This window comes from Porcisia hertigi, chromosome 2, assembly GCF_017918235.1.
Source record: "Porcisia hertigi strain C119 chromosome 2, whole genome shotgun sequence".
In the NCBI taxonomy this organism is placed as follows: domain Eukaryota; phylum Euglenozoa; class Kinetoplastea; order Trypanosomatida; family Trypanosomatidae; genus Porcisia; species Porcisia hertigi.
This window is the reverse complement of record NC_090561.1, coordinates 338,386-361,370: the sequence shown is the minus strand read 5'-3', so window position 1 is coordinate 361,370 and position 22,985 is coordinate 338,386. Positions and strand designations below refer to the sequence as shown.

At 57.8% G+C, this 22,985-nt stretch overlaps 4 protein-coding genes across 4 annotated transcripts; all 4 read right to left on the bottom strand.

Moving 5' to 3' along the window:
• Window positions 1-3,454: 3,454 nt before the first annotated feature.
• Window positions 3,455-5,173, bottom strand: JKF63_07601 (uncharacterized protein; the record flags this gene model as incomplete). Its single annotated transcript, XM_067903535.1, has 1 exon — window positions 3,455-5,173. The coding sequence occupies one exon, from the start codon at window positions 5,171-5,173 to the stop codon at window positions 3,455-3,457; it is 1,719 nt and encodes a 572-aa protein (XP_067759967.1).
• Window positions 5,174-5,908: 735 nt separating this feature from the next.
• JKF63_07600 (uncharacterized protein) lies at window positions 5,909-6,874 on the bottom strand (the record flags this gene model as incomplete). The annotated part of the gene is made up of 1 exon (XM_067903534.1): window positions 5,909-6,874. The coding sequence occupies one exon, from the start codon at window positions 6,872-6,874 to the stop codon at window positions 5,909-5,911; it is 966 nt and encodes a 321-aa protein (XP_067759966.1).
• A 1,492-nt stretch (window positions 6,875-8,366) lies between these two features.
• On the bottom strand, window positions 8,367-9,926 carry JKF63_07599 (uncharacterized protein; the record flags this gene model as incomplete). Its single annotated transcript, XM_067903533.1, has 1 exon — window positions 8,367-9,926. One exon carries the CDS (start codon window positions 9,924-9,926, stop codon window positions 8,367-8,369), a length of 1,560 nt encoding a protein of 519 aa, XP_067759965.1.
• An 819-nt stretch (window positions 9,927-10,745) lies between these two features.
• Window positions 10,746-22,175, bottom strand: JKF63_07598 (uncharacterized protein; the record flags this gene model as incomplete). Its single annotated transcript, XM_067903532.1, has 1 exon — window positions 10,746-22,175. One exon carries the CDS (start codon window positions 22,173-22,175, stop codon window positions 10,746-10,748), a length of 11,430 nt encoding a protein of 3,809 aa, XP_067759964.1.
• Window positions 22,176-22,985: the final 810 nt, after the last annotated feature.

Sequence of the window (22,985 nt, the reverse complement as noted above, 5' to 3'; positions counted from 1 at the left end):
GGGACAAAGTGCGAGAGAGAGAAAGAGAGATGAAAGTAGACATCACTCTCCACCCGAAAGCATCACTCACGGAAAAGTTGCGAGACTTTGTCACACGTTGTTGTTGTTATTCGAAGTGGGAGGGAGGGAGTGAGGGAGAGGAGGGAGGGAGGGAGGGAGGGAGGGAGACTATTTCACAGCATTACAGAACTAAACATGAAACATTGTGGTGTGTGTGGTGTCGAGGAGAGAGAGGGGGGGTTGGAAGAGAGCGGATGGAGGCTGGCGGCGCTCGAGTGGATCGGCACTCAAGTGTGACGTGAAAAATCGGTCGGAATTCAGGAGAAGGGCGATTGGACGGTGACGGAAGAGGCGCGCCCTCACCCCACACCCCAGCCAGCGCGGATGAGTGGTCCGTCTGTGGCAACAGTGACAAGGTGGCTACCGCCACCGGCACCACCCTACCCTCTCTCTCTTGAAGGAGAAGGAAGGGGAGAGAGAGAAAATCAACGCAACGCGCCATGATTGGTGGAGAGACTACGAGCAACAAGTTTGCGTGTCGTCATCATATCGACTGTCAGCGGGCCCCTGCAGTGCGTCTTCGAGGTGGAGATGGCAAAGTCGACACCACAGCCGAGCGGTACGCCGCTGGATAGGCGGGTGGAGGAATTCACGAGAGCGACAGCCGTGTCGACCTGCCGACAATACGTGGCGCACACCGCCGGATCTGTCGCGACAATACAGTCGCTCTGTTTGGAGCCGAAAGACTCAATGAAGAAGAGCGCCTGAGCAAGAGAATCCACCGTCTTCACGCACAGTGTGCGGGCAGCGTCTCGAAGCCCATATTGAGAAAGACCCTGATACTCCTCCTCACTTGCCAGCTCCACGACGCAGTCTGGCACGCGCTCCTGAGCGATGACATCACCAAGCAGAACGGCGCCCTCAGCGGCAAGCGCTAGTAAAAGCTCGGTGTAGCGCGGAAAGTCTCGGTGCACGATAACCGTCGTCACGGCGTTGGCGGCCCCGAGCTTTTGAAACTTGGAGTTGAGTATCACCTCCACCGCCACTTCAAAGGACGCACTCTCGTCCACGTAGACGCTGCTGAACTGCCCAGTTGCGCGCATCAACGGGATGGTGGAGTGCCGAGAAGCGAATTGGAAAAGCTTCGGCGGCCCGCACACAACAGCGAGGTCAACGTAGTCGGGCAGCTGCAGCCACTCGCTCGTGCTGCGGTGAGCCGCGTCGTAGCTCTCCACACACACCACCGAGCTCGGTGACAGGCCAGCAATCGTCAGCGCCCGGCGCACTGTCGCAACGAGGGCGATATTTGTGTAGTACAGTGACACCCCGCCATCCAGAAGGACGGTGTTGCCTGCGAACAAACCCATCGCGACTGCATCAATACTGATGCGCGGGCGAAACCGTGAAAGAATGCCAATCATGCCCAGTGGCACGGAGAGTTCGTAGACTTCAAGTTGGTCTGTTCGTCGCCTGCACCATCCGCCGCCACCGGCCCGCAGCTCTCCCACCGATGGCAGCGCATGTGAGCTGTGGCTACGAGCCTCATCGAAGGAGCCCTGCAAGCTTAGAGAGTGGACAGGCTCCTCGTTGCCCCTCTCGGAATATTGATGCAACCAGCAAGAGGGCGGGATGGCGATGGGGTCCGGCTGGCGAAGCAGGAACTCAATAGTGGTGTGCAACTTGTCAAGGCGCAGCGGGGATATGGACAAGTGGTTGTCAGAGGTGATAAGAAGGTGTCCGCCCCCACCACCAGCCTCAGTGCGAGTGACATAACCTGACACAGTCAGTGACCCGGGCTGCGGCGATGCCAACGATCCCTCGGTAGCCCATTGCGAAGGCGTGGCAAAGGCTGAGATGCCAAGGGCGCTCGTCGTTTGCGACGTCATTGCGCCAGGGGCGACGCCGTGCTTAGCCGCGGCTGCTGCCGCCTTCTCAAGAGTCAAGTCGGCGCCCCCTAAGTTGGCGTCTGTGCGACCACTCACAGCACTACTCGCCGCGACGCTTTGGCATCGGCCTCTAGCTGGCGCTGCGCTCGCGACATACTCGATAGAAGTCTGACGGCGTGGTGAGCTCGCGAGGAGGGCATCAGCGCCATTCGCCAGAGGCGCGGTGACCTCGTGGCCCCCGGCCACCGCACAGACAGGATGTGTATCGCCTACGCGATGAGACGGCTGACCGAGAAAGAGTGGGGACCCCGTATGATCCCCATGTAATGAGAAGGACTGCGCGCTCGATGCTGTGCTCGTGCTCGGCAGCGTAGGGGGTATCGTCACAGACGATGTGCCTCGCTGCTGCTGCTGTTGCCCGAAGAGGTCGCAGTCGCGCCGGTTCGCACGGATGATTTGATCGCGGTTGCGGTGGAGTTCCTCACTGAGAGCAACCAAGAAAGAGCGGCGCTGGGCAAAAGACGAGGTCGCCAACGCAGACCGCGACTCCACAGCGGCCTGGATGTCGTGCAAAATGTTTTGCATCGACCAACGGGGGGCAGAGAGCCGAAACATTTTCCCTCCAGCTCGTACGAAAACACGCGTGCGAGGGGACGATTCGAATAAGCCACAGACGCACAAGGAAGGGAAGAAGGGAAGGGGGGAGAGAGGGGGTAGGGGGTAGGGGGTAGGGGGGGGGGATGATGCCCCCTGAGTGGGGGAAGTGAGGGAAAGCGTAGAGAGCGCAGACACGCGCGTGTGTGTGCGAATGATACGCAAAACGTGTGAGTGCACCCCTTCCCCCTCCTCCGTGAAGCTCACTTCCAACGCAGGTCAAAGAGAAGTGGTAGAGATCGTGGGTGGGGGAAAGCGCAGTGCACGAAGCGGGGTGATATAACAGAGGCTCGATGACGTCACAGCCCAGTTGCAGCAGTGGCGGATTCACAAACGAGCTGGTCTGTGCACGAAGCGATGGGTTCGAGCGTCTTGCCAACCACTCCCTCCAGACACCTGCGGGAAGGGAAGAGCAGAATGACGCAAAGAGTTCTTAATGTGCCAGCGTCGTTCCGCCTTCCCCTTCCCCCGTGTAGACACACAACTCCTGCTCTGTGCAGCAAGAAGCGAATGCAGGGCCAGCAGCTTGTGTGTGTGTGTGTGTGGAGGGGGGGGAAGGGAGGAGGGGGAAGGAGAGGGGAGGAGGAGGGAGGAGGGGGTAGACACAGGAGAGAGAGAACAGAAGAAGAGAGGCGCAACGTTGTGAAGGACGTGCAAAGACAACACATAAGCACAAGACGATAAACGGGCGACGCAGACACACTGCGTTGAACGCAACACCGAAGGGGAGGGCAATTTTTAAAAACGAAAATCTCTTTTATATATAAAGAGGAGGGATTAATCAGGGATGTGCCAGGCACGTCAACTCGAGCAGGCAAACCTTTCGAGAAAAGGGAGGGGGAGCGGGGCTTGGGCACGGCCAGCGGTGACACACAGCCATGGTTTGCGCTCGCACGGGTTGTGTGCGAAAACCTTCAGCAGAGACGTGCGGACGATGTTGTTCCGCCTTCTTGCGATTCGCGCGGGTTGCTGGCGTGGGACCCCACCCTTGGCGGTCCTACCGTTACTGTCCACACATCGATGCGCTTTTCGTAAAAGGAGACGGTGGCCAGCACAGCAGCGGACTTGTCCTCTGCTGTCGACGCACCAGAGGAGTCTGTCCAGTCGAGCGGTCGGAGCACTGCTGCATCATATACCAGGGTGTTGTCTGTCAACTTTGGAAAGGCCGTGGCGCTAGGCATCGCCTCCGAGTTTCCCTCCGCACCCTCAGCATAGAAGTAGGTGAGAGGCACGCTTCCGTTGCCGAACACCTCCTCCGCAGAGGCTTGTACGTCGTACGGCAGGAGTGCAGCCCCACCCTGCATCAGCGGCAGCACAAGGACGTTGGCAGTATTGACCCACCCGTTCGCGATCATTTGTGTAGCCCGGGGGCGCTTCAGTTCACTGCGGGGGCAATGGGCCTTTGCGCTGGCCAGAAGTAGCGACAAGTTCACGTCCCCCTCGTCACCACCTGCCACGGCCCTGACTGTGTCTGGCGCGGGGACCCCAGAGTCCCAGAGCGGTAGAAGGCAGCGAGACGTACGCCACACGCCTCCGCCGAGTCTGCCGCGCTGTGCCACGGGACGCCGCATGGCGCGTACGTCCATGAGCGAGATGGACTCATCGTACGAGCCCACCAGCAGATACGGCGTGGTGTGAGCGGTCGCCAAGCCATCGAGTGTGTTCAGGACAGAAGTAATCGAAACCACTCCGGCATCAAAGCGTGTTCGGCTAACGGCCCGGCTAGTGTTGGTGCGCATGTCATAAAGTTTGCAGTAGCCATCGTCGCCGCCAGACGCCAGCAACACGCTAGTTCTACGGTCGCTGGTGAGCATGAGGCCCGCCTCTGCTTCGCTGTTGGCGTCGTCGCCAGCGCCATGACGACTCTTTTCCCGAGAAGCGAGTGGGGCATCAGAGCACCATCCACCAGTGGGCAGCATCGCCGTGCACCACGCGTCATATTCGTGCCCTTCCAGCTCCTGAGTGACCACCCGCTCTGCCAGTGAGTAGAGAAAAACCGCTCCGGTGTGAGCTGAACACAAAAGGTGCGGGGTTGGACAGTGAAGCGGGGTGCAGCTGGTCAACATCTCCGGGTGAAGGCCATGCAGGGGGTCCATGAGAGGGCTGAGCTTGAAAGGATCGAGAACTCGCACACTGCCATCGGTGCACGCCATCATGACGCACGGTGGCGCGTCGGCGGAAGACACCGGGGCCTCAATCCCGAAGAAACCTAAGGGAACCGAAACAAGGTCGAAGACGCCAGGCAGCGCCGACGTACAACGTTGCACCTCGACGAGTGTCCCACCTGCTACAACTTTTTCACCAGCGGCTAAACATTGATAAAGCGCGCAGTCGCCAACGTGCCTCGGGTCCCCAGACTCGACCACGTCTCTCACCTCTGACACATTCGGGACAGCAGCGAGCCCTGAAGATGACGTCAGCTCGTATGAGGCAGCGAAGAAGCAAAGCTCTGAATCCCGTACTGCAGATCCCTCTGGGGTGACAGAGTTCTGCGGCGACAAGCTGCCAGGTGCACTACAGGGCGAGAGGGGGGCGGCCAACAAGCAGTTGCAAGTAAGGGGAGTGTCCACAGAAGCAACCCACTTGAGTTCAAGCGCCGCTGGCCGCGTGCCTTTGGTGAATAGGGTGTGCATGCACGTCACGCTGCACGACCGCTCTCGGATGTGCAACTCGTCTCACACTGTGCGCCGTCCGCTGTCCTTCGTGGGTATGGAGGGAAAAAAGAGACAATGGCAAAAGAATTGAGATCGGTGTCTTGGCGGGTCATGCAAACACAAAAATGTGCGGCTAATGTGACCGACCAAAGCTGAACTCGATTCGGCGAAGAGTGAGGTGGAGAGGGGGAAGGGGAGGTGGTCAGGACTTTCACGGTTGTGCCCAAAAAAAAAAAAAAAGGGCACATACGCACAGCCAGAGTCTCTTGGGTCCAGTTGGAGCACCCTGACCCCCATCCATCTATCCACTCACCCACCTCCACATACACATGCACCGACAAAGCGACTCTTCATAGAGGCACATCTTAGTAATCCTGTTCTAATATTGGGTTTCTTTCTTTTTGTTGTTGTTGTTTATTTTTTGTTTGTTTTGAAGGATATCTTTGTATGGCCAACGTGGCCTGAGACGCTGCGTGGTCGAGCGTCTTCGGCTGTCCTGCACAAGTACGATGGGAAAAAGAGGAAGCGAAGTGGTACCAAAGCATTGCGCAGGGGGCCCGGAAGCACACCTCGCGTCATCCATCTTGGAAAAGATCTACGCCACTGTAGAGAAAAAGGATCTATCTATAAATATCACTACTCCACGCAGTAGTAGCTGGAGTGAGAGAGAGAGAGAGGAGGGAGGAGGGGGACACGGGGAGGGGGGGGGCCAAATCACTGCTTGTTTGTAGCGTCCCCGAGGAAGTCGCGCTTGCGCACTCCGGCCTTCCCTGGTGCCCCGTGCGAATAGGCGCGCATCTCCTGTAATACCCGCAGCGATGGCGGATCACAGTCATTGACAGCCTGCCGCCGCATGCCGTTTGTGGTACAATCAGACACCAACGATTGCGAGGTACACCGGCTTACGGGAGCTGAAGCGGCAGTGAAGGGGCGGGGGACCGCGGTTACCACGTTACCGCTTGTGCTGCTACCGACGGGTGCCCTCAAGCACGACTTGAGCTGGGCAAATTTGGTGGGCACCGCACTGCCCGCGTGGGCGCTGACAAAGGCGTCCTCCGCAGCGGACGTGGCAGTCCTGAATGACGCTGGCGTCGACTGCCGACTGCTGCGCAGCACGCCGCGAGCTGCTTGGGTAGCCTCTCCAGACCGCGCTGCCCTTTCATCGCGTTGTCGGTGCTCGACATTTGACAGCTGGGCCTCCAACTCGCGTAGCTCAGCCTCCTGCGAGCAGCGGGCCTGTGCCTGTTGCTGCTGAAGCTGATGGAGCCTTCGGCGCAGTGTGTGCTCCTCCTCCGCCCACTCAACACTCTCCCGCTGCAGCGCAGCCTCGAGGTCCTCCCGGTTCTGAAGTTTTTCCTCGGCATCTTTGATTTCTCGCACGTAAAAATGAAGGCTCTCGTAGGCGTCCAGGGTGGCCATGTACTCCGCCTCCACGCGATCCTTCTCTGTTAGCGTGGCCTCGCACTGTGCGCCGAGGTCCTTCGCCTGTGCCTCTACCCTCTCTAGTGAAGTGAGGAGAACACACTTCTCAGACGCCACGACGTCTTCGTACTTTCGAATGTCTGTTTTCAGCGACTTACGTTGTTGCTTGATGGCATTGATGTCCTCCTCCATTCGACTCAACTCCTCTGCCGCATCAGAGACGCGCTTCGTCCACTGCGCAATCAACTCCTCCGACATGACTCTCGAGCAGAAAAGAGTGTACAAATAAGACAACAAGAAACAGGGGGGTCAAACACACAAGGAAACATAAGAAGACACAGACATACAGAGAAGGGGAAAAGAATTTGAGTAGGCGCGGTTGTGAAAGCGCTCAAAAAGGGGGACGGGGGGGGGTAATGCGTGCACGGAGCAGACAAACCTAAATCGGATATAATAAAGTGAGGAAGGAAAGAGGAAGGAAGGGGAGGGGAGAAAGACGAGAAGCGTGTAAATATGAGCAGTGGTATGTTCGTGAGTAGATCGAAATAAGGGCGAGTAGGGGGGGGAAGAGGGAAGGGACCACCGAGAAGGCGGTGTGTGCCTACACACACAGAGCAAAGCCCGCATCTGCGCACACTGTCGCCCTTCCCCCCCCCACCACCACCACTCGCCCTTTTTCACAGCAAGGGCATAGTGGGCCCACTCGATGACGTGAGGGAAGGGAGTCTCTTGAAAAAAGTCTCGGCACAGTACACACACACACAGAGACACACACACACACAGACACACACAGAATGAGAGAGTAAACCCCCGCCCCCCCCCCCAGCCCGCCCCAGCCCATGCCCATGCCTGTCTTCTCTTTCAACTCCTACACCCTCTCATCTCGGTATCGCATCAAGCGTCGCTGCCGTTCCTGCCATTTTTCCTTCAGTTCATTTTTTTTCCACGGGGTAGAAAAAAAAAAAAGGGAGGGTCGTACGCCACTTTTACACGCACACACACACACGCGTGTGTGCGCGCACGCGAGGAACGCAGCCCACAGAGATCTCTGGAAGCGCTAAACCACACGTCTCGCTTCTTCTTGTCTTTGCTCACTCATGAATTAAAAACATACATAACCCTTGTCCCTCCCTCCATTCTCCACTTGAACACACTGTGCAACTCCCCCCCCCCCCGTTTGGCCCTCACTCCCCATCCTCTCATCCCTTTAATAACGGGGGGAGGAGAGGGGAGGAGAGGGGACACAACATCGACACCACACACACACACACAGGCACACGCACCTCCCCTCTCCCTCCAGATGAGAAAACAATTATATAGAAATATCTCATACAACACGGGGGAGGAGGAGGAGGAGGGGAGGGGGGAGGGAGGGCTTACGCTGTGCGGTGACCTTTCAGCTGTACATCGACACCACACACACACAGACACACAGACACACACACTTACACGAGGTCCAAAAATGCATAAAGAAAAAAAAAGAGGTGAGTGTGTGTATGTACATACATGTATAGACACACACACACACACACAATAACAGTGACGGACTATACACGAAGAGCAAAACAATATATAAAGAAAAAAAAAAGGAGGAGGCAAATTCGATCGGGACGATGGTGAAGAAAAGTATAAAATACATGGATGAGTTGTGGTGATTGAGGCGGCTGCCATCAACTGCAGTCACACTCGTTTCTTCCCTCACTCCTCTCCTTCCCTCCCCCTTCTCACTCCTGCAAGTCAAGGGCTTTCATTACTGAGCCGATTTACGCTTGCGGAAGGCCTCGAGCAGTCGCTGCTGATACGCCGAGGCGGCTGCACTGGAGAACTCGTAAGGCACGTCACGCACATTTTGCACCGGTCCGTCAAAAGCGGACATTGCCTCCGTGATGCCACCAGTCGCAGGGGAAGAAGAGTGACGACGCGGCCGCGGCTGAGAGGCGGACGGCAGCGCCCCGGTGGAAAAGTTCGAAACAGGCGACAGGGAAGACTTCTCCTCAGCAGCGGCTGTGGTGTTTGCGTCGACGTCCGTCTTGAACGCTGGGCTGTGGTGATGCCCCGAAAAATCCCTCCCCTGCTTCATAGCAGAGGTCGGTGCACTTGCAGACGCAGAAGCCGCGTCCCTGGCAAACGGTCTCTTCATTGCGGACTTCTGTGCCGTTGGCGTCACATCATTGCTGCTCCGTGCCCGGAACCGCTCGAGCTGCTGCAGTCGATAAGCATCACCGGTCGGTTCGTGGACCGTTGCCTCGACCTCGTTTTTCAGCCTGGCCCACATCTGCTGCGTTTGTCCACTGCGATGACGACTATCCTCGTGTGTGTAGCGTAGGGCCTTCTCCTGCGGTGGTGCAGAGACCCCGCAGACGTATTCCTTGCACAAAGTAGAGGAGGCGGTGTGATCGGTCATGGTCGATGCGGCGGATGACATCGCGCTTGCGGTCGAGCGTGTGGTGCGACGCAGCTCCAAATCCTCCCTCGCCGCCTTCTTTGCCCGTTGGCGTGCCTCCGCCAGTGCGTTCACCAGAGTGTGATTCTGCGGGTCCAACTGTACTGCCATCTCGTACGCCTCCGCCGCGGTGCCGTACCGTTTTAGTTTCAAGTAGGCATCGCCCTGCCTCGCATACCCTTTGAACCACGACGGGCGCAAGGCCACGGCTCGATCTGCATCCCATAAGGCGCGTGTATAAGCATCTTCAGCACTAGGCATCTGGTGTGCGGCCTGCAAGCAGGCGGCGGAGCGGTTGCTGTGAAGCGCGGCGAGCAGCAGCACCTCTACCCCGCTATGTGAGGAGCTGGAAGACAAAGCATCAATGGCGGCCGTGTACTGCTCCACAGCCTCACGAAAGGCACCAGCCTCGAAGGCGCGGTTGCCGTTCTCCTTCAGCTCGTCGCTGAGAGCAGCTACGGTGGTGCGCAGTGCACCTTCTTGATGAGGCGGCTTCGATACGTGTGAGGTGGCACGACTGCTCTCGTCCAACCAGTGCACGGAACGTGGTGTGGAGAAAAGCCTCGATGAGGACGGCGGCCCACTACCGCTGATCGGAGAAGTGCCGCGTGGAGTGTTCGTGGTGGCCATGAGCGAGGACTGAGTTGTATCGCCACCGAGAGATGCGGAGTGGGAAAGGCCGCCCATAGAGGACATGAGCGATGAATTCTGCTTAACCCCCCGTTGCGCTCGCCCAGTCGGGTTGCCCTTCAGGGAGGCCTGCGCATTCGGCATAGCGGCAGACTGATGTGCCGGGTCGAACATATCCGTGTCCGTGAGCCCAATAAGGCGGAGAAACGCCTGCCGATCCCCCTCTGGAGCGGACATGTGAAACTCGACGTGGGTGGGTGGGTGTGTGTGTATGTGTGTGAATGTGGAGAGAGAAGGGGGGAGAGGGGTGCCTCTAGTCTGGCGCCGAAAGGCGTAAGGGTGGTGACGCTGGCGAGGTTTAGGCAATACTCAAGAAGAATCACAGAGGAGTACAGGGGGGGAGAGGAGGGGGAGGAATGGGGGAGAATCCGCGACGGATGCACCAAACATACACACACACACACACACACACACAAAGACTGGCAGAGCGGCTAGAGGAGTGGCGGGGGATGAAGACAAGGCAGACAGCAGGCGACGACGAGCCGGCTGGCGGTCTTCATCTGTACACAGATAGCACACAGAGCACAGTGAAATGCCCGAGTCTCGGTCTGGGGCGTTGTCACCCTTCCACCCCCTCACTTCGACACAACATGCGCTGGAGAGAGAAAGTGGAAGGGGAGGGAGTGGGAGTGGGAGTGGGAGTGGGGAGGATGAGCGCACCTGTTCGTTCGCTTTTCGTTTATATATATATCACCACTGCGGGTGGCCCTGCAGTATGTACTGGTCCAACAAACGACTCCACAAACAATCAGAAGAGACAGGCAGACATATACAGAGAACGTAAAGGGGAGAGGGAGAGCAGAAGGGGGGAGGGAGTCGGACAGCACAAAAGAAGAAGAAGCATTACCCCCTCTACTCCCCCCCCCACACAAACACAAACACAAAAAGGATATATAAATATATATGCAAGCAGAGAGGTGGCACCCTATACCATTGAAATCGTACTCATCCTTTCCTGATCCACGCTCCGAGAACTGCGGTGGTTGTCAGAGACCCTCAAGTCGGAGACATATAAGAGGGATGCGGAAGGGCATCGAGAGTCTCGAGGAACCGACTGAAGATGTCGTACTCGCGAGTACGACTGGCGCTGCCGCGGCGTTGCCGCCACGCCACCATCACAGGATGCTGCGCGACGGCCGCAACAAGCAAGGCGCCGCACGCCTCCACGTGTCTCGAATTGCGGAGCAGGATCGAGTAGAACAGGAGTTCATCACAGAGCCACGTCAATTCCACTAGAAGTTCCTGCAATGTGATGAAGGCGTCGTACCGCTCGAGGTCTTCGTTGCTCAGATGGCTGCCGGCGCTGCTCGAGCGCGCAGCGGATGCCCCTAAAGGCAACGGGGATAAGGGGGACGACGTAATCACCGAGCCACCAGGAGCCTCGCTGCTCCGCGGGCGTGCGTGAGACAAAGCGGTGACCCACAGGCGATGAGGAATGTCAACCCCCGCCCCGTCGCTGGTGCTGTGGGCTTCCGTCGCGGTACCGGTTGCAACGCACCCGCCGCTCCCCCCGGGTGCCTCCGCTAGCCCGGGGTCGCTGGCGTCGTTACAGTCTTCGCACGACGGCTGTTCAAGGTTGGCCTCTGTTGTAGAGTCCAACGTTCCGTCAGCTGCACCCCTTTCCATCGCGCTCGTGACGTGCTGGATATCGCCCGCATCACTGGGGAACGCGCTTGAGCTGCAACTTGTACCGCTGCTGCTACTCGCAGTGCCGTCGTCAGACGTGTTGTCGCGGAAAGTCGCTCTCTGCCCGGTGCGATGTGTGTTGCCGCGCTGTCCAACTTGACTCCCGTGTCCGCCTCGGCGGCCACGCTGGTGCTTGCCAGGAGAGTGGCGCACTGTGTCGAAAGCCGAAGAGGAAACACTGCCAGCCACGATGGGCGCTGCAGTGCCTGTGGAACCCCGTATAACGGCCACCCCCGCCGCGACCCCACCACTCGCAACGCTGCCCACACCATCTCCTCCGGTGGTGCCTACTGTGCCGCTACCAGCGCCCCCACCACCCACGCCAGTGTTGTTGCTGCTCACCACACCCATGTGCGACCTCATCACGTGGGCCACGTCCTCTGAACGCGTCATGAACGGCAGGCGATCTGCCAGCGACGACATCACTGCTGAGAAGCGCTGAGTAAATCCCAAAATGTGGCGCTCGTTGAAATGTTGGCCGCCGCTCTTGACCGGCTTCACATCTGCCAGGGACGGTGATGGGGGGGCTGTTCCCCAGGATGCCACCGCGGCCGCGCGACCGTAGCGCCGTGGCTGTGCGAGCAGCGCCTGCTGCCGGAACAGCAGCCGCACTCGTTCGCGGGGGTTTCCCTTGTTGTAGAGGAACGCGTGCTCACACAACGCAGGGCGGGCGAGTGTCGACTCGTCCTTGTCAAACTTCAGAAGCGCCTCTGCACGCAGGCGATCAAGACGAACGGTGAAGACACCGACGGATTGCGGGCCCACAGTCAACTGCACCCCACAAGTCGCGAAGAGAGGACTGCCACTACTGCCTGCCGCAGAGACAGCGGAGTGCCCGTCGTCCTCCGTAGCGGCATCAGGGAGTGGCGGAAGAAGCCCACTGCCAGCGCACACGATGTGCGCCGATGACAAGGCACCGGGAATCGACAGAGACAGCACCTCCGACTGCGTGTACAGTACAAACGCCTGCGGATGGCTTCGGCTTAGGTTTGTCACAGCCACCTCCGCCTCGGCCCACCGCGAGGTCGCCGCGGAGGCCTGTGGGGGAGATGTCAGAGTTGAAGGCGCAGACGCCTTGAAGGATGCGCCGTCGTCACCCCCCGACCCCGAGGCGGCCGCGGAGTCCGAGACAACGTCGTGCTTCGGCGCGGCCCTTTCCGCCACGTCCATGTCGTACTCAAGCGCTACAGCGAACGTTGGCCGGTAGGCTTCGAAATTCACGTTAAAGCTGAACCGCGTGTCGCGGGCTTGCTTGCAACGGAACACCACGTCGGTCTGTCCAAGCACGCCGTACCCCTCCGGTATGTCGTGGAGGGCGCTGCAGTTGAGGATAAACGCCAGCCGCATGCGAGAGTGTGGGTCCACGACAAAATATCTCTGACCTGTGTGGGAAGGAATGCCGTGCATCTGGCACACAATTAGTTTGCCCTCGAATGGGGTGGCAGAGAAGATGCTCCCAGGCGAAGATAAGGTGGTGGATGTCGGTGCAACCGCCACGCCACTGCGATGATGACGACCATCCCTGAGGTGAAGCGGCGGCTGCGACCTCGGGTGACTGGACGGCTGTGTTGTGGGTAAGTCTTCCTCGTCCCCCCAGGCAGTGCGCAGACTATCATTGGTGACACCCTTCTGCGCTCCTGCTCCTGAGGTAGCGACGGCAGCGCCGACTGAGTTGAGGACCGCCTGCTGATCCAACGCAACACGAGATAGGCGAGACAAGGCGAGTGACGCCGCGCCGCTGTCATCACCAAACGCGGTGCGTTGGAGATGCCCTCGTGCGGCAGTGCGTTTGTGAAGGCCCCCCGCCGACGCCGCCACCGCCGCGCTGTAGGAAAGGCTTTGGGGGACGGGCCGCAACTCCTGTCGCATTGGATGCACCACCGACACAGGGAACTCCAGAGCCACGTTGCCCTTATTCACAATCTCCAGTGCGATCAACACACGGCTAGTACCCGCGCCATGCAAGGAGCCCATGTTCACGCTATACTCTCCGTTGGTGGTGGCGAGATGATGACCACCATTCAGCGAAACAACGTCGAAGACACCTTCGGCAGAGCCGGGTACAAGCACCTCAGCCCTCAGGCACAGGTAGACCACCTCCCGAGAATCATAAGTATTGGTGATGGCCACGTAGCCCCAAAAGGAACCGACCTCCGAGGACAGCACCTGCAGCTGCAGCGGCTGCATCTCACCCGCCTCCAGTACCCCCGTCGTGGAGGTAAGACGCAGCCACACCTGCGGGCTTTGTGATTTCACCTGCACCGTGTACCGCACCGCCCTATCGAGCACGTTGTTCGCGAGGAGGATGTTTGGCTCATACGTGTCATCGCGTGAAACAGAGAAGTTGAAGCCGTACGCCCCCCCGCAACCGGGCACCACGTCACAGTTACGAAGAGACAGCACCCACTGACGCGGCGCCGCTGCAACCGACGGCGCCAACTTCGTGGTGGTGCCAGCAAGAAAGGCTGACGCCCCATCTGCCGAGTCTTCGGTGCCACATTGTGGACTAATTCGCAGAGGCAGCCCCTCGGCCGTAGCAGCGCCGGCATCAACAGCAGCGGACATCTTTGCTAAAGATGTCACCTCCGCCTCGCCTGTCCCAGCTGCTAGCGCCGTACCACTGACTGGGACCACGTCCGACACCTGCAAGCTGCTCTGCGGACTCAACTGCTGCAGAGTCTCATCTGATGCCGTTGGCGTCTGGAGTGCCATGGTCGGTCCTTCGCCCGCCAGCGTGGCCGCAGGCGTCAGCAGCCGCCCAGCTGAATCGTCTCGCAGCGCAACATGCGGAAGAGCTGCACTGCCAAAACCCTCGACTCTCTTCTCCTTCGCGCTCGCGTCCCATGGAGCGGCAACGCTGGTGACCGTCGCTGCCGTGGTGGTGGTGACGGTGCTGAGTACGATGTTGGGCAGCGCCTCTGTGTCACTCGTCGGCGTCACAACATTCACACGGCTCACAACGTAGCTGAACGGTGCATTCTCGTCTACCAGTACCACAGACACAAATTTCTCGAGCGAAGGCAGCGATAGCAGCGGCGGTAGAGTGCTGGAGACGGCTGTTGCTGCTGACACGGTAGTTGACCCGAGCGTTCGCACGTCAGCTGGGCGAATTACCACCGTCAACACGACAGTCTCGTGAGGCCCAAGGTGAATACAGTGAGGTAACGACACCGGTGCGCCGCCGCCTGCTGTGGGTGCCGCCAGGAAGGCCGTGGCTGCCGGCACACCTTTTCTCTGTGTCGCGCTCGAGGCGGCTGATGTTCCGGCACCGATCTCAGTGGCTCCCGCCGCCGCTTCGGACACAGAGAAAGTTGCTCCCGCCGCTGCACCGGGTGATGCCGTATCCACTGTATGGCGACATCCTCCGCGTACGTCGATGTAGAGGGGCACAGCGAAGCGCTCATGGACGAGAACTACAATCGATAGATCAGCCACATACACGTCAAACTCGTTCGTAATGCTGATCTCACCCACGTAACCCACCTGAGCAAAAATGCAGTTCGGAAAAGTCTGCGGTGTCGCCGCGGCCAACACACTTGAACGCGGTGTCGACTCTACGCTCACTCGGCAGGGCCGCAGCACCACCCTTGAGGGTGCCGAGAAGGTGCGGAACGGTGCAAGGGTGCTGTACACCTGCACCTCCTCCACCTCAGTGAAGGGGTTTTCTACAATGAAGGTGCCAAGCCACACGTTGTTCGACTCCAGAGATGCGCTGCGCCGTTCCAGCTCTGCGATTCGGTCGTGCGTCCACAAAACGGCGCTGGTGTTACTGCTCACACCCTGGCACTCCGATGCAGTTGTGTTCGAGACTGGTTGTGTCGCTGCACTTGAGCCTGGAGCAGCCGCACCGGTACCTATACCCGTTGCAGTGGGGGCGGTGGTCAACTGTGACGAAGTGCCGGCCGTACGCCCCTTCCGGTAGCCATAAAAAAAAGAGACAAGCGAAGTCAAGTCCCCACCACGCAGCTGGCAACGAAGTCGTAGTGTTTGCGAGCGTGTCGACGCTGTGGCTACACTGCCGCTGCCGGAGCCTGCTGTGCTGGGAACGGTGCCGGCACCCACCTTACGTGTATTGGCTTTAACCGCAGTCGATGAAGCAGCGTTGAACGCCACGGTGCTGCCAGCAGTAGACCCGAGATGATCTGATGCGACCACCACACCGCCAGGAGCGCCACTCGCCGGGCCGCCGGAGCTGGTCACAGTCCCACCGCAAACCTCATCGGCTGAGAAGGCGGGGCTGGTCACAGTGAGTGCTGAATGCCCTGCCACTGCCGCGGTCGTCGCGAGGCTCGATGTCGTCCCGGGATGCTGGCTGGCAAGTGTAACCCCATTAGGCGGGCCAACGTTTGCGCCCGCTGCTCCAAAGGTCACGAGCCCGCCGCCCAACCCCGCCCCAGCACCCCCGGCTGCCATAGTGATTGGCCTGCTGCAGCCGGGAGGAGTGGCGCTGCCTGTGGTTAGGCTCGCGAGCCCAGCCGCCGTCGCCGCGCCAGCGTTTCCCTGGCTGACGCTGGTGGCTGCCACACCACCTGTAGCGCTCGTGACGATCGGTGAGGGTGATGCTGCGACATCTGTGCGGAAGCTCAGATGCCGCACCGGGGAAGTGACGTCGTAGTTCAGCAGTAGGAGCTCTAGTACACTCTCCAGCTGGGGGTTGGGCTGCAAGCGAAGATCGAACTCCACGTCCGCCTCTGTCGCAACAAAGGTCAGCTTCACCTCAGCGAGTGGCATGTGCAGTACCGGCTCCACGCGCAGCGGTGCCAAGGTGAGCGACTCATGCACCTCCTCTCCAGTGTCAGCCCGCAGCACCTGAAAAACCTTCCAGTAGTACTGCCCTGTTATACACACCGCCATGTCGTTCTCCGGGTTCCATTCATTCAAAAAAAAAACCTCGTAACGGAACGTCCCTTGCGTTGCGCTGCGCTCTAGATTGAGTGTTGCCTCCACGAGCATACTTTCCCCTGGAGGGATTTTCATCCGCGTCTTGGAAAAGTGTATCACAGGCGGGCACTCCACCTTCAGCGGCAGGGGCACGAAGGGGGATAAATTCATGAGCCGGAATGAGACAACGATGTTGTGGCTTGGCGGCTGTCGGAGACACGGTGTGGAGACGAGGGCGCCGAAGGTGTTGTTTCGTGGACGGCGCAGCTTCGAGACGCACGAGCGACGGCGACGACGCTGGCGCGCTGCGAGAACCATCTCCTCTTCCCTTCCGCTGGCAAAGGCATCGACCACCCGCTCCGACACAGTGTCGCGCTCCTCGTCAGGTGACGACACCGAGGAGGCAGTGGATATAGGCGAGGTCAGCATCGATGTCGCCTTACCCACAAGCCCTAAGTTCACCACCGCCGGCTCCGCCCTGCCCTCGCTCATCGCCAGCAAAAGTGTGATTGGAACAAGCAGAACGCATTGTCCCACAGATGGTCCGCGATAGCGGCTTCCCTGCGATGTCGTCCTATGCGAGTAGCTCTGCCACCCACCTGCTGCCATGCCAGCGTGTGTGGAGTGTGCAGTGTATGTCACACACACCTGCAGCATCGCTGTGATGGACACCATCTGATACTGGAGCACCGCCACCACCTCCTCTTCCGTGAGTGTGGGTAAGCCAGTCAGCGTCCATGTGACAATCTGAGCGTGATTCGCCTTCATCTCTACACGGCCCCTTGTGTACAGGACCGGTGGCTGGTCGACCAGCGGTGTCGTAGCCTGCGTGACCGCTCCTGCGCGCAGTTCGTTCGTCCGCCATGGTGTTGGCGTCGTCGAGTTGCCCGTCACCTCCAGCGCCTGCCGCTGATCCTCCTCAAACGCGGCACGCACCTTCGATTCCTCATCCGGCGTGTGGAACCACAGCGGCAGCGCGCAAGACGCGTGGACAACGGCAGTTGTTGCCAGCACCATCTCACGGTGGGTGTGGTAGTTTGCCAGCTTCACCGAGTAAGACACCGGCTGATGGAGATGCAACTGCCTCCCTTCTTCACCGCGCACCACCGCGGCGACGGGAAACGTCAGTGGTGTGTTGACGGCCGGATCGACTTGCACGATGCCGTCGTTCATTCTTAGCGCCGAGAGTGACACCCGTATCGCCTCCTGAGCACTGCTGCGATTCAAGACATCAACGAACTCGCGCGAGAGACCGGGTGCCGGAAGATGCACCACAATTGGGACTACGTGCTCTTGGAGGGGTGCCAGCACGATTTCGTTGCCAGCCGACGTCTCCTCCGCCATCTCCACCAGTGGTGACGACGGCACAAGCGCAACGCGCAAGGCGAAGGTGTGAGAAGTGTTGCGCACAGTGAAGTGCGTCTTGACATAGTGCTCCGTTGGCGCCACGCACCCCAGCTCGAGGTTTACCTGCGGCACTTCGATAATACCGCTGCCGACACACGCGATTGCACACAGCACCGCCTTGGCCACCACACAGAGCGCGGTGCTTGACACAGCAGGGTTCGGTGCTACCGCCTCCACAATCACACCGGCACGAATCTGGCGAGCACACGGGTCAACGTATCGGGCGCCAGGACGGAGCTGCACGTAAACGCGCACCGTCTCCTTTACAAAGATATGCGGTATCGGGCGCAGCAGCGGTACTGTACAGGATGCATCCTCGAAGAGAGCGAGTTGTGACGGTTTATTGGTGCGCACAAGAATGGCATGCGTGAAAGGGAAACGGCAGCGGATCAGCACAAGCTGCGCTTCCAGCTGCGACGCCGCGCACGGAGTAATGACGTCACGGAACACAATCTCCTTTGGCTCTGTTGTAAGCATCCCCGTCTCCTGCGTCGGGTTCATCTCAACAATGAGATACTGAACGTCGGCCGTGTTGCAGATGTTTTTCACAGGAATGAGATACTTTTGGGGGCCAACGCCACGCGCCGTGCACTCCACAACAATGCGCAGCGGCTCCTGCTGACGTACATGACCGTTTCGGGGAAAGAGTTTGAAGCGCGCGTCCAGCACTTCCGCGACGCTGCCGCCGCATCGCCGAGGCTCAAGAACCACAATCATTGTGTTCGCGTTGGTCTCCACCACAAAGCTAAACTCTGTCAGATCATTCACGATACAGTTGTGCAAGACCAGCAACGGGTGCCCCATAAAAGTAGAATGAATGCCACCGTCACTGTTGCCAGCATGGGAATCTGTGGTGATGAGATGGATACACGGTGGTGGACGAATCGGTACGGCACGAGAAGCTGCTCCACTACTACCGGTAAGAGAGTTGCTACTGTGTAAGACGCCAGCAGGCACCGACGCAGCAACAACAGCAGCAGCGGTGGTGGTGGCGGTATTCTCCGGAGATGACCGAAACGGCTCAATGCTGAGATTCAACGGAGACGGCCGCGACGGAGACGCAGGCGGTGGCACCACGGCCGCGGACGGAGATATGGCAGAAGGCAACCCTATCTGAGAGGTGATTGTGTCGGATGGAGCGGCGAGCAGCAATTGGGCCGTGACGTCGCCGGGTGTGCGCATGAGAATCACGTCGATCGGAATTATTCGATTCGCCTCCTGATCCCGAACCTCGTAGAAGAGCATGTTCATCGTGTGCGTCTGTGTCGTTGGAATCGGCTCCTCAAGCACACGCTTGCAGCTCAGAAACAAAGTGATGACAACGGACTCTCCAGCGTCCATGGGTGGTAAGGCAACGCCCTCGCGGCGTAGCAGCTGCACAATGTCACTCTGCTGCGTCTTATTTTTCCAAGCTGGCAGCACTGCATGGCCGCTCTCCTCCTCGCTCTCTGAGAGTTCGTGATCGGTGGTGCTTTGCACGGCTGACTGCGCTGCCTCCAGGGCTGCCAGGTCAACTTCTTCGCCCTTCAACGCTAGCTTGTATGCCTCTATCTTGCGTATTGCATTTTCAGCTTTCTCAGTCTTCTTCTTCCGAACGTAAATCTTCAGCTTGTGCTCGAGCTTCTCAATTTGCTCTTCCAGCTTGCGACTTGAGAGAGAGGCAGCCCCACTCAGCGCCATATCTAGCTGCACCGCCACCTTTACACCCGCAAAGGATAAGTAAGGATTTGCTGCGCTCACACCGTTCGCTGCGGCAGTGCTACTTACCTCTAGCCGTGCAACAATTTGTCGACGTGTTTTACTTGTATTTGACACAATGAATTTTGCACCTACACGAGTATTGGCGGCGGCAGTGACCTCGTCTGGTTTTGGAAGCTTCAGTGACTGTGCCATGAGTGCTGGTACACTTGACGAGGGAGGCACCATCATTTCAAAAGACCACGAGTCTGGGCTAATTTCGAAAGTATCTGCCTTGGTAACGGTTGCCTTGAGCGTCATGGTGATCGTGTTCTTGATGTTGAGTATGTTTGAGACACGAATATTTTCCTGAAATACACCTTTGATGCCCGGGTAAAGCGTCAGCTCAATCTCGCGCGACGCGTAGGGTCGAATAGTCAGAAAAATAGACTGCTTGTCGTTGTTTTCCATGCGAATGTGCTCGGCGGTCACAGAACGTGACTTCGACAAATGAAGATACAAAAACGAATTGCAACGGTTTACAATCGGTAATTTTGTCGTCTTTTTCACGCCAATGTTCACCTCGCCGAAGTTCTTCGTCTTCTGTCCATTCAACTCAAACGAGGTACCGCAGAGGCGATACGATAGTCGCACAAAGCGCGGCGCCTCAATTCCGTCCACCGCTATCGAAATGCCGTCCTCCTTCGTTAGTGGCTCTGACGGAGAGTCAGTGCGAATAATCAAGACGTACACCTTTAGCTGTGCGAGTGGCTCCAGTGAGATGCAATTTGTAATGTTGCGTGACGTTTCATTCAAGAGTCGCAGCAACTCCTCTCGCGCGACGAACAGCTGCTCCGCCGACTCATTTGTGAGATGACTGGCATCCTCGCTCTCACCGTACACACAAAATGAGCGCATCTCCGCCGCAATATTCTCCAGCTGCTTACAGAGCGCGACATCATACGAGTAGAACACTTCGATCTCAGGACACGAAGAACGCAGATTTAAAACAATTTCGTAATCCGCTTTTGACTGCACACTGTATGGAACAATAAGTGGTACGCCGGAAATCGCCCACAGCGTCGACGGACCTCGTCGATTGCCGGTACTGTCGATATTCCCAAGATCGCATTTCCACGAATACAGCTCATCGTGTAGTTTCGTATCAAGCGGTGCCATATTATTAGCCTCAATATTGATTACTTGCCGGTCCTCTGCTGGATTGGACGCGTTGATAATTGTCAGCTGTTTGCGGTACATTGGATTCACACGCTGAGGTGTGATGCGCAGCGTTATCGGTAGCGATGCAGACGGTGCTACAGAAAACTCCTCTTTCAACTCACGACCAGCAATTTTCTGGGGAGTGGAGACGCCTTCAATTTGAATAATTTTGCTGCGCAGCTGCATCATAAATTTTCCGGGCAATGGCGAGCGGTTTTCAATCTGCAGCGTGAAACGCTTGCTCTGCCCAACCTGGCAATCGCCAAAGTTGATAGACCTCTGTGACACCACTATGTTGCTCGTGTGCAGAACAGCTGTGCACCGCAAGACAACGCGCTGGTTGTATCCACGACCAGCCGAAACCGCAAAAAGCTCCACATCGAAGTTAGTTTTTGATGCATCCTTGCTCTCGCCGTCATAGGAAGGCTGATACATGAGCGTCAAAGTATTGACTTGAATTCCTTTCTGCGAACCCACAGTCAGTTCATCAACGGCGGCATCACCTTTCATCAGCGACAACTTCCCCTCGCACTTCCTTCGATCCACATCACCAAGCCGAAGCACCGCTTCATCACGGACATCAAGGCTTTGAATACGGATGGTTGCCGTCGCTTTAGTGCCGCGATACACGTCTCCAAAATTGACAGACGTATCGTGAAACGCGACAAGGTCGCCTTGTGATTCTGCTACCACATTGACGCTCACGTATAGAAACGTTGTATTGCGATTGTCGCGCAGGTTTTCGCACTGAAAAACGGTGTGGTACTGCTGCTGCGCAGGCGAGCTAGTCGCTGTGGACCGCAGCATCAACGAGAAAGTCATGGTGGCGTAGCTGTCTAGCAGAAGCCGGTGCCCTAGCTTTGGCTCTTCAAATTTATCTGACTCGTACAGTGCAACGTCAAGACCACGCAACGGCATGGCTTGTTCGCGTATTACAAAGTGCACCGGTTGACACGACGTGTTAGTAACGACAAAGTCGGTCACTTGAGTTTTGTTCGGCGTCATAGTGATATGCAACTCAGAAGAAGAGAGCTTCACACAAGAGACGTACACGTTTGCACGGAACGGTATCGTGACGCAGGTTGTAGCCCACTGCTGCTCTTCCAAAGACCTATTTCCCCACTTGTGAGGTTCGCTGCTGAGAGATGATGATTGTGCGTGATTCACTACAGCGAACTGCAACGATCCGGTCTGGGGAACAGGCTGGGAGGCCCTCACCAGGTGTGCAAACGTCACTGCATCGGCACGAAACCACACTATTAGGTTCTTTTCTTCAAAAGGTGCTAATTCAACGGAAGAGATGAGGCCCACGAGATCGAAGGCTTCGTTGTAGACAGAAAGAGTGTCGGCAAATTCTACGCGTTTGATTGCTTCATAGTTTTCGTTGCGAAGCTGGAATCGAACAACTGGACTGGTGGCGGTGAGGTGCACCAGAAGCGAAGATCCTGTCAAGTTCCTCACCTGAACCGGACGATAAGCCGGAATATCGTTCACGGCCACCTCATCAAACAAAACGCTCTCACAGCTAACGGCGAGGATTCCTGTCGCTGTCATCTGTTTAGACCTCGCCTTGACTTCCTGCTCTGTTGTACTAATGTGGTTTTACGCTTCGGGGTGTCAAGTCCACTAATCGTTTTGTTCAGCAAGCCCCTCGTCACCCCAAAGCCGCCGTATGGTCATAGATAAGAGGAAAAAAGGTAGAGGCGCAGAAAGAAATATATTTGGATGGGAATCGCCTTGTCGCCATGGAAGATGGCAAGGCGAAGCAGTTACTGGATGCTGTTGTAGGGCGCAAAAATCAGCCCTCTAAATAAGAATGACATTTTTTTGCTACAATTGGCTTCTTTGAAGCATCCGCAGCAAAGAAAGTAAACGGCTCGTTGTTTTGTTGTTTTCGAGGACCTAGGAGCACGTCAACTTTGCACGGGGAAGCGAAAAAAGACGTTTTAAGCCTGTACTTTTTGCCGTATGAAAAAGGGAGCCAGTGTAACCGCGGGCGGAGCGAGACCCTCTTCATCCCCAAAAATTGAAGCCCGCACGAAAGCCCATGAAAGAGACATAGGCAAAAAGACCGCTCCACTTTGAAAAAAAGTAACCTAGCACAAAAACAAGCAGACAGCGGACTCTGAAACCAGCAGCGCCAACCACCCCAGCGTCCCTGGGCTTCTGAGGCCCCGAACCCGCGACGACATTCGATCCCGTAGGCCGCCGTCGCCCCAATTTACCGAGCTTCCGTGTAAAAACGCACCCCCAAAAAACACATCGTTCCCCCCAATGCGCCCGGGATCCCCCCCCCCCCGGGCGCGGCTCCCCCTGAGGTAGAACGTTTTGGGTCCAAAGGCTGGTTCTAACAGCGCCGCTGGA